Below are 13,674 nucleotides of genomic sequence, written 5' to 3'. Positions count from 1 at the left end.
GCCGTATTCATCGACCTGGCCAAGGCTTTCGACTCTGTCAATCACCACATTCTTATTGGCAGACTCAACAGCCTTGGTTTCTCAAATGATTGCCTTGCCTGGTTCACCAACTACTTCTCTGATAGAGTTCAGTGTGTCAAATCGGAGGGCCTGTTGTCTGGACCTCTGGCAGTCTCTATGGGGGTGCCACAGTGTTCAATTCTCGGGCCGACTCTCTTCTCTGTATACATCAATGACGTCACTCTTGCTGCTGGTGATTCTCTGATCCACCTCTATGCAGACGACACCATTCTGTATACCTCTGGCCCTTCTTTGGACACTGTATTAACAAACCTCCAGACGAGCTTCAATGCCATACAACTCTCCTTCCGTGGCTTCCAACTGCTCTTAAATACAAGTAAAACTGAATGCATGCTCTTCAATCGATTGCTGCCTGCACCAGCCCGCCCTTCCAGCATCACTACTCTAGACGGTTCTGACTTAGAACATGTGGACAACTACAAATACCTAGGTGTCTGGTTAGACTAAACTCTCCTTCCAGACTCACATTAAGCATCTCCAATCCAATATTAAATCTAGAATCGGCTTCTTATTTCGCAACAAAGCATCCTTCATTCATGCTGCCAAACATACCCTCGTAAAACTGACCATCCTACTGATCCTCGACTTCGGCGATGTCATTTACAAAATAGCCTCCAACACTCTACTCAACAAAATGGATGCAGTCTATCACAGTGCCATCCGTTTTGTCACCAAAGCCACATATATTACCCACCACTGCAACCTGTACGTTTTTGTTGGCTGGCCCTCGCTTCATACTCGTTACCAAACCCACTGGCTCCAGGTCATCTACAAGTCTTTGCTAGGTAAAGCCCCGCCTTATCTCAGCTCACTGGTCACCATGGCAGCACCCACCCGTAGCACGTGCTCCAGCAGATATATCTCACTAGTCACCCCCAAAGCCACTTCCTCTTTTGGCCGCCTTTCCTTCCAGTTCTATGCTGCCAATGACTGGAACGAACTGAAGAAAAAGAAATCACTGAAGCTGGAGACACATATCTCCCTCACTAGCTTTAAGCACCAGCTGTCAGAGCAGCTCACATATCACTGCACATAGCCCATCCAACTACCTCATCCCCATACTGTATTTGTTTTGCTCCTTTGCACCCCAGTATTTCTACTTGCACATTCATCTTCTGCACATCTACCATTCCAGTGTTTAATTGCTATATTGTAATTACTTCACCACCATGGCCTATTTATTGCCTTACCTCCCTTATCTTACCTAATTTGCACACAATGTATATATACTTTTTTCCCTGCTGTATTATTGACTGTATGTTTGTTTATTCCATGTGTAACTCTGTGTTGTTTGTGTCGAACTGCTTTGCTTGATCTTGGCCAGGTCGCAGTTGTAAATGAGAACTTGTTCTCAACTAGCCTACCTGATTAAATAAAGGTGAAAAAAAACAGGTGCACCTTGTACTGAGGACAATAAAAGGCCACTAAAATGTGCAGTTGTCTCACACAACACGTCTCAAGTTTTGGCAGTATGTACAACCCGGCCTCACAACCACGTGCAACTGGCTTTGCACAACCAAAGAATTTCTACACCAACTGTCAAAAAACGTATCAGGAAAGCTCATCTGCGTGCTTGTCATCCTCACCGGGGTCTTGACCTGACTGCAGTTCGGCGTGGTAACCAACTTCAGTGGGCAAATGCTCACCTTCAATGGCCACTGGCACGCTGGAGAAGTGTGCTCTTCAGGGATGATTCCTGGTTTCAACTGTACTGGGCAGATGGCAGACAGAGTGTATGGCGCCATTATTTTGCTGCTTTTACTACACTGCTCAAAAAAATAAAGGGAACACTAAAATAACACATCTTAGATCTGAATGAATGAAATATTCTTATTAAATACTTTTTTTCTTTACATAGTTGAATGTGCTGACAACAAAAATCACGCAAAAATTATCAATGGAAATCAAAATTATCAACCCATGGAGGTCTGGATTTGGAGTCACACTCAAAATTAAAGTGGAAAACCACACTACAGGCTGATCCAACTTTGATGTAATGTCCTTAAAACAAGTCAAAATGAGGCTCAGTAGTGTGCGTGGCCTCCACGTGCCTGTATGACCTCCCTACAATGCCTGGGCATGCTCCTGATGAGGTGGCGGATGGTCTCCTGAGGGATCTCCTCCCAGACATGGACTAAAGCATCCATCCATCCAGCGTTGGTGGATGGAGCAAGACATAATGTCCCAGATGTGCTCAATTGGATTCAGGTCTCGGGAATGGGCGGGCCAGTCCATAGCACCAATGCCTTCCTCTTGCAGGAACTGCTGACACACTCCAGCCACATGAGGTCTAGCATTGTCTTGCATTAGGAGGAACCCAGGGCCAACCGCACCAGCATATGGTCTCACAAGGGGTCTGAGGATCTCATCTCGGTACCTAATGGCAGTCAGGCTACCTCTGGCGAGCACATGGAGGGCTGTGCGGCCCCCCAAAGAAATGCCACCCCACACCATGACTGACCCACTGCCAAACCGGTCATGCTGGAGGATGTTTCAGGCAGCAGAACATTCTCCACGGCGTCTCCAGTCTCTGTCACGTCTGTCACATGTGCTCAGTGTGAACCTGCTTTCATCTGTGAAGAGCACAGGGCGCCAGTGGCGAATTTGCCAATCTTGGTGTTCTCTGGCAAATGCCAAACGTCCTGCACGGTGTTGGGCTGTAAGCACAACCCCCACCTGTGGATGTCGGGCCCTCATACCACCCTCATGGAGTCTGTTTCTGACCGTTTGAGCAGACACATGCACATTTGTGGCCTGCTGGAGGTCATTTTGCAGGGCACTGGCAGTGTTCCTCCTTGCACAAAGGCGGAGGTAGCGGTCCTGCTGCTGGGTTGTTGCCCTCCTACGGCCTCCTCCACGTCTACTGATGTACTGGCCTGTCTCCTGGTAGCGCCTCCATGCTCTGGACACTACGCTGACAGACACAACAAACCTTCTTGCCACAGCTCGCATTGATGTGCCAACCTGGATGAGCTGCACTACCTGAGCCACTTGTGTGGGTTGTAGACTCTGTCTCATGCTACCACTAGAGTGAAAGCACCGCCAGCATTCAAAAGTGACCAAAACTTCAGCACCGGAAGCATAGGAACTGAGAAGTGGTCGGTCTGTGGTCACCACCTGCAGAACCACTCCTTTATTGGGGGTGTCTTACTAAATGCCTATAATTTCCACCTGTTGTCTGTTCCATTTGCACAACAGCATGTGGAATCTATTGTCAATCAGTGTTGCTTCCTAAGTGGACAGTTTGATTTCACAGAAGTGTGCTTGACTTAGAGTTACATTGTGTTGTTTAAGTGTTCCCTTTATTTTTTTGAGCAGTGTATAAGGAAATGTGCAATTTAACCCAGGTCCTGACATTTCTACCCCATCTGAATTTAAAAAGTCAGAATTGTCTAAGGTTTCTGCTCATAAATGTAAGACATTTTCTTCTGGAACATGATTTTGTGAATATTTGGGTAAAACAGCAGACCCAGATGTATTTATGCTTTCCGGTCTGATCGTGGTGGTGTTGCTATATACACATAAAAGACACGTTTTCGGCTACCATTCTGACTTCATTCACCAAAATATCTATCTTTGAATATTAATCCTAGTGCATAATTAAATATTGTTATCTTTTTACCGCCATCTGCTATTGCTGGCTATCTGGACTGTATTTTAGAATTATTATCACGTCAAATCAGAATTTTTGCTTATGGATGACCTGAACCTAGACTGGTGGACATCCAACTGATCAACTCAATAATCTATGTAATACCTAGCTAGCTAACAAGCAGCTCATTAGCCTACACACAGTAGCCTGCTGTAACTAGCTAGCTAATAAAACAGAATCGTATACATTTTTTGAATGTACCTACGACAAGCTAGTTAAGAAGCTAAAATGAAGTTCTTGATGAAGGTTCATTTTAAATTAAAAACCTCACTCCAAATGCATTGGAAGAGTGTAATAACAGAAGAGGGTGAGAGGATGTTCTGCTCCAGCTGTCAGAAAAGAGAATAGGTGTACTAGTTAGATATGGCACGTTGTGGGATGACATTACGCAAATATTCTCCAGTTTTAGTCCCTAGAGAGGAACATTATGAAGACAGACAGAGATGATAGTCAGGGATCTTACTTTGTTATGTCTGTTCTCAGATATGGAGAGCTGCAAAAGCCTGTTTGCAGATGAAGAGGTCCCAGTGAATGTCCCAAGAGACTGCTGGCACATTCTTGTATGCCATGGGTTGCATATGTGCTTATGTTAGCAAATGTTGTACACAACAATACAGCTAAAATGTCACACACAATGTAGGCTACAAACTTTTTACAACTGTAGCAGGCCAATCCTTCTCCTGGAGGTATGCAGGCTTCTGTTACAGCCCAGCACTAACACACCTGATTCAAGTTATCACACCTAATGAGTTGATAATGTGTGTTATTGCTGGGCTGGAATAGAAGCCTGCTCACCCAGTAGATCAGGGAGTGGAGCAAGGTTGGCCACCTCTGGTATGGACTTTTTTTGTTCACCTGAAATTATGCTTTAATAATAAATTGCCTACTTACTAAGATGTCTAACATTTACAAACAGGTTAATTGTTTGTAGATTTTTAAATTATATTTTGATGAATTCAATGTTGATTCATTGAAGTAAAGTGTTTAAACTTGTTATCTTAAAAACATTATTCAAGATGAACTAATGTTAAAGTTCTTTCATCACAGATCACAATTCTGCAATAAAAAGGTGTGAAGGGGATCTGTCTCTAATTTGCCTGTGTTTCTGTTTTGCTTTCACAAATGAACATTATTTTGATGTCCAGTTGTGAGCTCTCCAATCTAAAATTACACCAGTATAAACTAACCATAAACCAGATTTTCTACATTATTCTTCTGACATGAAATTGTTCAGTGCAAATCCAACCCTTGGTACATGTACATTACTGTACATGAAAATAAGGAGCTGCAAATTTGTTGGCTAATAAAAATGTCAAAATGGGAAATAATGTGGTGTGGGGAGCGTTTATTTGCTGAGAATTATTTTAGAACACAGAGACGAATTCTGAAGGGCAATGGCACGGAGGAGGATTGCAGAGATGTTGGTGGGTTGAGAGAGATTTGCACAACAATGTTTGCAAGTCAAAGCCACAATTTCCTTTACCCAAAGTACCCATTGGTGTATTTGACAGGAAGTGAGCTATCAACAATGTCATGACACCAGTATAATGAAGGAACAATAAGCTACAATGAGAATCATAAAGTTAAGATACTATAATCCAATTTGTAGCACATTACATGGAAATTCATGCCTAGTGTATCATTTACAATGTTACATTGCATGTTACTGGCGATTCCCATCTTTTGGTGGGGAAATTTCACAACTGCATCTTTGATCACAGTTCTGACTTCATCTGATGAATTCGGAAGTGGTTGAAACCTTACCTAAGGCCTAAGTCATGGAAAACAATATTTTGAGTGGTATGCAATTAGGTTTCAGGTCTGGCCACAGCACTATCACAGCAACTTTGAACATTTTGAATTATGCTCCCTGTGCCCTGGATGAGAAGTTGCATTTTAACATCATTCAACAGAATCTGTCAAATTTGAAGCTTGTTTTGAATTCCTTTAAAACAAAATGCATGGTATTTTCCAATACTAAACACTCTGAAAACCATGTAATTACAACCTTGGAAGGAAGTTATATAGAGTAAGTCAAAACGTACAAATATCTGAGAGTTTGGGTGGTTGAGAAGTTCAGCTTCACAAGCCATGTAGAAAACCTTGCCAGGAAACTCAAAACTGTGTATTGGGTTTTATTACACAAAGCTTGCTTTTCCTTTGTCGCCAGAAAATAGTTGATCCATTGTACTTTTATTTCTGTATTGGACTATGGTGATACTATTTATGTGAAAGCCTCAAGCTCTACACTGAAGGCTCTCGACTATCATGGAGCCCTTCGTTTTGTCACCAATCAGAACCTTCTAACTCACCATTGTGATCTCTACAGTGCTGTCGGGTAGACAAGCATTTCGCTACACCCGCAATAACATCTGCTAAACACGTGTATGTGACCAATACAATTTGATTACTAGCAACACGTAGTCTCAAACACGGGTACATTCTTATTTATAATGCCATTTTAGGAAAACTACCATTTTATCTACCCTCTTTTCTTGTTTGAAATGAAAACATACAAGCTCAGATCTCAATCTTCTTGTTTTATGCTAAGAGTCCCAAAATGTGAACTGAGGCTGGAAAAAAAGGATCTTTCATTAGGCCCCTCCAAGCCAACCTAAAACTCCAGGGCCTGGTGTCCCAGGAAGAGTTCAAATGACAAATAGATGAACAGATTGTTGAAACATATTGTTTCTAGTTGTCACTAATTTGCTCTGAGTTGTTTAACTTCTCATGCACGCACACACCACATCCACCCACTGTTTGTCTGTGGTTGTACTTGCACTGTTGCCAGTGTATAATAACATCGTATAGTCTCGAAATGAGAATTCTCTGGATATTAGGAATTTTATGAATAATGACTAAACAATATCTACATTTGAAATAGAACTATAACTAATTAAACTTACACTGTTTTATTATATCTGATTAATAATGTTAATTCATAAGGAATGGATAGTGGGTTTTAAGTAAGCAGAAAGGATCGTTAATCTATGGTTGAACCGACTCAACATAGCTCTGGGATGTTTAGATAAGGCAGCGAGTGTTTTCCTGGGTTTTCCATTATCTGGAACTGTCTTCTAAATAGTGATGAATGAAGGTGAAGATTCCAGAAGTTAATCTTGATAAGTGTGTGTCTGGAGTGAGTGAGCGAGGGGGTTGGAATAAACCTTTGAACCTGTTTTGCCCTGGTCGATAGGAGGAAGGACATTTTATAACCTATGACGTCATATTTTGTATATAAACTGTTGTTTTTGGTTCCATGGCAGGGAGCTCTGAGAATAAATACTATTATCTATTTTGATAAGACTGGTCCCTGTCTATTTTATACAAATAAGAATCTTACAAATACTTTAAAATTATGAAATTCCTGTGACAAGTAGGAAGGTGAGAATGAACTAAATTATGGAGCTTGAAAAACAGCAGGAAATATTCATTTGAAGCAGATTATATTTAGCTAAAAATACATATTTGAAATATACTAAACCTCTCTCCTGCCACAAAACAAAAGTCTGGTCAAGCTTGGATTGTAAAAATGTATGGTTGTTTGTGTATTGTTTCGGAAGGGATCTAAAATAAATACTATGGTGGAAAAGCAATAATGACCAACGAACAAGAAACGGTTTCTGTCAGGAGGATCAGAACTGGAAATCAGACCAATGATATGATGAGTCAATGTAGCCACCACGCAGGCAATAGCAGAAAAACAACCTTTGTCAATCTTGCGTGTCGTCTCCACCTACTGGACAAACTGGAACTCTTGAAAAATGTTTTTGAATGCAAATGCATGACTGACAAAATTAATCAATTAACCATTTAAAAGAGAGAACTCAGCAGAATGTCTTACCTGTCATTTTCATCTGGGTCTAATGGTTGGTACGTGACTTTGTAACATTCTATTCTCTTCAGGAAGTCCTCCATCACACTCTCTCTGTGTCTCTCTGGGTAGTCTGGACTGGATACCTTCACATCCTGGGGAGGAGAGAGTGTGGTGCACAAGACATAAAATGTGGAAATACCTTGAAGATTATTAGAGAATGTTTTAACGAGAAGCAGTATTCATATTTTTTTACATTCTAGTTAATTTACCATAACATTAGCAGCAATGACATCAGGGTCGTCGCACAATGACTCCACAAAAAACACCTGCAAAAGAGACCAATCTATGAAGACCCACTTCAACAAACCATTGACAATAACAATTGAGAATAGTTTCTATACCCAACCCTAGTAACATGTATGACATGAAACTGACCTTGTAAGCATGTTCCTTTGCAAAACTAAGGATTAATTCTCTCCTCTCTCGGGTGGTGTTTGTGGCATCAAAGACCTGAAATACATAAGACAGTAAACACGTTAAATAAATAAATCACATGTCACTGATATCTAAAATTAAGCTTGTCTTTCAGTTTTATATCACTATTTTATCTCCAATTACTCAAAACAGAAAGAGCAAAGAGTAGATCCTCACAGCGATCTGGCCCCCCTCAGTCAGATAAGCTTTGACATCCCGCAGAGCTACCAGAGCACACCGCCTGCAGGAACACAGTGACCCACTTCAGTAATCCACATCAATAACAATTTAAATGAAAACTCTGTAACACTTCACTTAAAGCCAATAGATAGTATGCACTATGTGGCTATAATGAATTGTAAGAGGACCCAATTACGCCTTAGTAACATTTATGTTCAATCTGTTAAAATGTACAGCATAGAAATACATAACATATTACAATCCCTATTATAATATATTATAGGGTTCATATAAATGCTTATAACAGTTGGTCTAGCAGCCAGCACTAAATACTAAAATGAGAGACTAGGAAAATGACAGTCTGCCAGGCGACTAACAATGCGCACTACTTAAAACGTAATTACATTAATTGTTTATATCAAGTCGGGGCCTTGTAAACCTCTGCAGGTTTTGTAAATACAGAAAACACCTGCCTGGGGCAGTGGAAAACATGGAGGGCATATTCTAGAAAAAAAAAGGGTTACTGCAATACTGTTTAACTCATCAAAACAAACAAATTCTTCTGTCACAGGTCCAAAAACACAGATGGGAGGAGGACCACTCACTTCCTGATTTCCATGGCCTCCTCGTTGTCATGTCTGAAGAAGTCATAGGATTTGTAGGCTTTTACAGCCTCTCGCCTGTAGACCCCCAGGTTGAACACTGCAACACAATACATCATCATAAGCCTCAGGTGATGAAAGGCACGACATGTTCTTGTAAATCATGTGACATTCTACTGAACAGTGGAAGGAAGACAAACAGGTTCTGCAGCATTGCAGTTCAATGACATCCTCCGCTATAAATATTTCTACACAAAATAAATCCTTTGTTAGTGGTCTACACAAAAGGAATTATTTTACACATCGTATAGAGCAGTGGTTCCCAAACTGTTTATTTTCTAACAGTGACACACCTTGATGGGATAACAAAAATCTTGTGGCACACTTAAAATGTCCCTATTAATGTATTTAGTGGTCATGACCTCCATCTCATCTGATGCACACTGTTAATGATCCATTTCCCATAAAAAAATATATTTATAGAGTAATTAGGGTTTCTTTGAAGCATTTTCAGTTCCTTACTCATGATTAATTTGTGTGTATCCCTTTAAGAGCATTAAAATAGGTCTTTAGGTTTAAACGGTTTGGGATAGAGACAAGCTGTTTTCTGCATTTTAAAGGTGCAACCACGGACATAAAGCTATGCTCCGTTTGTTTCTATGCTAGAGGCTGTGGTAAAATTAAGCCTAGTCCGACTTGCCTGTGCTAATGGTTCTCACAGGCAAAGTAAAACGATACAAATGACTTTGCTCATGATGTCCGCTCCTCAAACTATACAAATGTATAAGCCTGTAACAGCCTGAGCGTACAGGCCTTGAAAGAGCGATAGAGATGTACTATTTGAGTGACACTGGTGCCCCCAATTCAAAAATCCATGTTCATTCCACAGGTCACACTTCTGAGTGTTCGAAACTGGAAAGTTCCTCATGGCACACCGGTTGAAAACCACTGGTATAGAGGATTATGATTGGATTGAATAGTGACATGAAGAATGAGGAAGGTGTCGCTTCAATGCATATCTTCCGGTTGGAAGGTTCTGGAACAAAATTTAAATACAGTGATGCCTTTATACTAACCCTTGGTTGGCACTCCTATCCAGTTGAGGTAGCGGGTTAGCTTCTTGGACATGTAGGTTTTCCCTCTGGCAGGAAGACCAATCATGACAATCACAGTGGGGGAGTTGGTCATATAAGAGGCCCATGCTGTTCACAAAGACACATCACTCACAACCAAACTACTTACTTTGAAATACCATTAGAATGTAGGCCAAGGTATAAACAATAAGTTAATCTTTAAAAATGAAAGTCAAACAGTTTATCCATTTTCAGTTATTTCCCCCCCCCCCCCCCCCCCCCCCCCATTCAGATGTTATCACTAGTAGCTGCTTAGCAACTGACTGTCCACAGACACTTACATCCTTGCCCAGAAAAGTACAAATATAGCCTGGCGTTATGAGGGTTATTGTCTCTCTTCTTTAGTATGTTACTGTAGATTCAAGAAAGCCCACCAACACCCATCCTCAGTCTATTGCAAACAAACACTTGCTATGCTTAACAAGGCCATGCATGACGGTCACGTTACATTTCTAGAACCAGCAAGGCGGTTTAAAAATCTAGATGTTATCGAGCAGCCAATGAATATGTTTGTGTGAGTATGAAGTATGAGTCTCCAGATTGCGCAGAATTGACTAGAAAGTTAATGCCAGACTTGTTTAACTGGGGATGACATTTTGTTATTGCCAAAACACACTCACTGGTGACAAAATACAGCACATATAATCTACAGGTAACTGCCAAAATAAAGGAAACACGAGTAAATGAGGGATAAAGTGTATTGAAAGCAGGTGCTTCCACACATGCTTAGGGCCATGTATAAAAATGCCCATTTGCCCATTATTTTGGCTACCATGGAGAGAAGAGATATTAGTGACTTTGAAAGAGGGTTCCCAAAGGAGCATAGGGGGTTAAAGGTGCGTGTTTGTGTGTACCAGTCACCAGATCTCAACCCAATTCAACACTTATGCGACAGCATTTTCCACCACCATAAATAAACCAAATGATGGAATTTCTCATGGAAGAATGGTGTCACCTCCCTCCAATAGAGTTCCAGACACTTGCAGAATCTTATGCCAATGCGCATTGATGCTGTGCTGACGGCTCGTGGTGGCCCAACGCACTATTAAGACACTGTTGGCGTTTCCTTTATTTTGGCAGTTAAGATATATCTATCGAGCACCTTTCACAAGCTATAGAGGCAGGTAGGGAGACAAGAGATGCCTAGTGTCACGTTGCATCACAGGGGAGGGAGGGTAGTGACATACGATCGCACATGCACCTGCTTTCGCCTTTTGAAAGCCAGCGAGACAAAAAAATAGGACTGATTACTACCTAAAAAAGGGCACTTCGTGTTCATTTCTAAATGTCAAATTTGCACAGCAGCCCAAGACCAATTCAATGCACTTAATCAACACAATTGCATTATATCGTGACAAAAAAAGGTCTGAATGGTTCTACATTTAGAGGAAGACCGCTTACAATGAATACCCAAAGATCAGATTGATGCATCTGGCAATGAGTTAACATTTAACCTAATTGGGTTAACACAGGAAAGAGACCAGACTAGAACATGATACTGGAAGACCCAGACACACAGTACTTACAGCATTTCTTCTGTACTTCATTGGCCCTGAGCTCTGTTCGCTTTCCCTCTGTTGAGGTTTCCAGCACTGCAGTGCCTTTCTGCTGGCTGGCAGCCATGATGCTAGTAGAAATTGAACACTGTCACTGTGGGACCACCCACATGCACGGATGAGTGGCTTTGGATAAAAGCGTCTGCTAAATGGCATATATATTATACTATTGTGCTGTCCAATGACTGGTTCTGTCACGGCTGGGTTGCCTGGCTGAGGACGCTCTGGGACTGGGAGGTCAGGTCACTAGTTGAGTGAGGTCATCATCATCTCTCTGCAGAGGATTTTACAGATAGTCGATGTTGAAGGTTTTACTTTTTAAAACAATGGTACACTGGGAGAGTACAATACGCTTCAGTAACGTACAGAGATGACAACACTTGGCTGACAAGGCTTGTAAAAGATTAGTAACGTTTAACATCTCAAACTTCTAGGCTAAATCAAATTACTTGAGAAATCCCTGCATCAGCATCTAGCTAGCTAGTTGTTTAGTTCATCTTCCCACATTCATTTGTTTACTTTCAATCATAGCTAGCTAGCAGAGTAGATATACACTACATGGTCAGAAGTATGTGGACACCCCGGCAAATTAGTGGATTCGGCTATTTCAGCAACACCCCTTGCTGACAGGTGTATGAAATTGAGCACACCTCCATGCAAACTCCATATACAAACATTGGCAGTAGAATGGCCTTACTGAAAAGCTCATCGACTTTCAACATGGCAGCGTCATAGGATGACACATTCCCATCAAGTCAGTTCATCAAATTTCTGCCCTGCTAGAGCTTCCACGGTCAACTGTAAGTGCTGTTATTGTGAATTTGAAAAACGTCTAAGAGCAACAACGGCTCAGCCGTGAAGTGGTAGGCCACACAAGCTCACACAACAGGACTGCCGAGTGCAGAATTAATAAAACTAAATTAATTGCCTCTGGAAGCAAAGTCAACACAATAACTGTTCGCAGGTAGCTTCGTGAAATGGGTTTCCATTGCTGAGCAGCCACACACAAGCCTAAGACCACCATGCGCAATGCCAATTGTTGGCTGGAGTGGTGTAAAGCTCGCCGCCATTGGACTCTGGAGCAGTGGAAACACGTTCTCTGTCAGTCCGACAGAATCTGGGTTTGGCGGATGCAAACCCTACTTACCCCAATGCATAGTGCCAACTGTAAAGTTTGGTGGAGGAGGAATAATGGTCTGGGGCTGTTTTTCACGGTTCAGGCTAGGCCCCTTAGCTCCGGTGAAGGGAAATCCTAACACTACAGCATACAATTACATTTTAGACGATTCTGTGCTTCCAACTTTGTGGCTACAGTTTGGGGAAGGCCTTTTCCCGTTTCAGCATAACAATGCTCTGTGCACAAAGCGAGGTCCATACAGAAATAGTTTGTTGAGATCGCTGTGGAAGAACTTGACTGGCCTGCACAGAGCCCTGACCTCAACCCAATCGAACGCCTTCGGGATGAGTTGGAACACCGACTGCGAGCCAGGCCTAATCGCCCAACATCAGTGCCCGACCACACTAATGCTCTTGTTGCTGAATGAAAGCAAGTCCCTGCAACAATGTTCCAACATCTAGTAGAAAGCCTTCCCAGAAGAGTAGAGGATGTTATAGCAGCATGATTTTTTTTAAACGAGATGTTCGACAAGCAGGTGTCCACATACCTTTGACCATGTAGTGTATTTCACAAGCAGTTTAGCTAGTTAACGTAAGCTTTAGCACAGTAACAGTCGGCATATAGGCTATGTAGCTAATGTTAGCTAGCTAAGCATGTTGAATCCCACTTTACATCTGAAGAAAGTGACCGGTTGGTTTATTTATTTACATGTCCATAGCTATGACTTGTTTTATACAATAACTTGAGGACTTAGCTTTATTTTCACTGCAACAACATAGCGATTCACCTACGCAAGGCAGATAGTATTCAGCAGCACTTACCAAAATGACGATAGACGAGTCCACACAAATGTAGCTATCTCTTTGGTGAGTCACTTTTGATTCAGTACAGTATTTAATCAGTTCGCTCCGAGGTGTTCCTCATCCTCTTAATGTTTGGCTCCTCCCGGCGTCCGCAGGAAACGAATCAATATGCGCGCTGACAATGCACACACGAGTAATATGATATTATGGTCTCCATTTAGGAATGAGAAACGCTCTGTTTTATGTCACACACACATTT

The 13,674-nt window shown here is 41.7% G+C and overlaps 1 protein-coding gene across 4 annotated transcripts in view; it reads right to left on the bottom strand.

Moving 5' to 3' along the window:
- LOC109908105 (6-phosphofructo-2-kinase/fructose-2,6-bisphosphatase 2) overlaps positions 1-13,630 on the bottom strand; it is a 33,423-nt gene extending 19,793 nt beyond the window's left edge. For 3 of the 4 annotated variants that reach the window (XR_002257625.2, XM_020506570.2, XM_031794359.1), the window contains exons 1-8: positions 13,434-13,630; positions 11,466-11,769; positions 9,883-10,008; positions 8,810-8,906; positions 8,202-8,265; positions 7,986-8,060; positions 7,820-7,876; positions 7,578-7,702 (exon numbers count right to left, since the gene is read on the bottom strand). Coding sequence is in view for 3 of the 4 variants with exons in the window: in XM_020506570.2 (XP_020362159.1) it covers positions 7,578-7,702; positions 7,820-7,876; positions 7,986-8,060; positions 8,202-8,265; positions 8,810-8,906; positions 9,883-10,008; positions 11,466-11,562 (641 nt within the window). In the remaining variant the exon portion in view is untranslated. The remainder of the gene's footprint in view (positions 1-7,577; positions 7,703-7,819; positions 7,877-7,985; positions 8,061-8,201; positions 8,266-8,809; positions 8,907-9,882; positions 10,009-11,465; positions 11,770-13,433) is intronic. The other variant, XM_031794358.1, reaches the window with a different exon arrangement.
- Positions 13,631-13,674: the final 44 nt, after the last annotated feature.

Source organism: Oncorhynchus kisutch, linkage group LG17 (assembly GCF_002021735.2).
Source record: "Oncorhynchus kisutch isolate 150728-3 linkage group LG17, Okis_V2, whole genome shotgun sequence".
Classification (NCBI taxonomy): Eukaryota; Metazoa; Chordata; class Actinopteri; order Salmoniformes; family Salmonidae; genus Oncorhynchus; species Oncorhynchus kisutch.
This window is presented reverse-complemented; position numbering and strand designations above follow the sequence as displayed.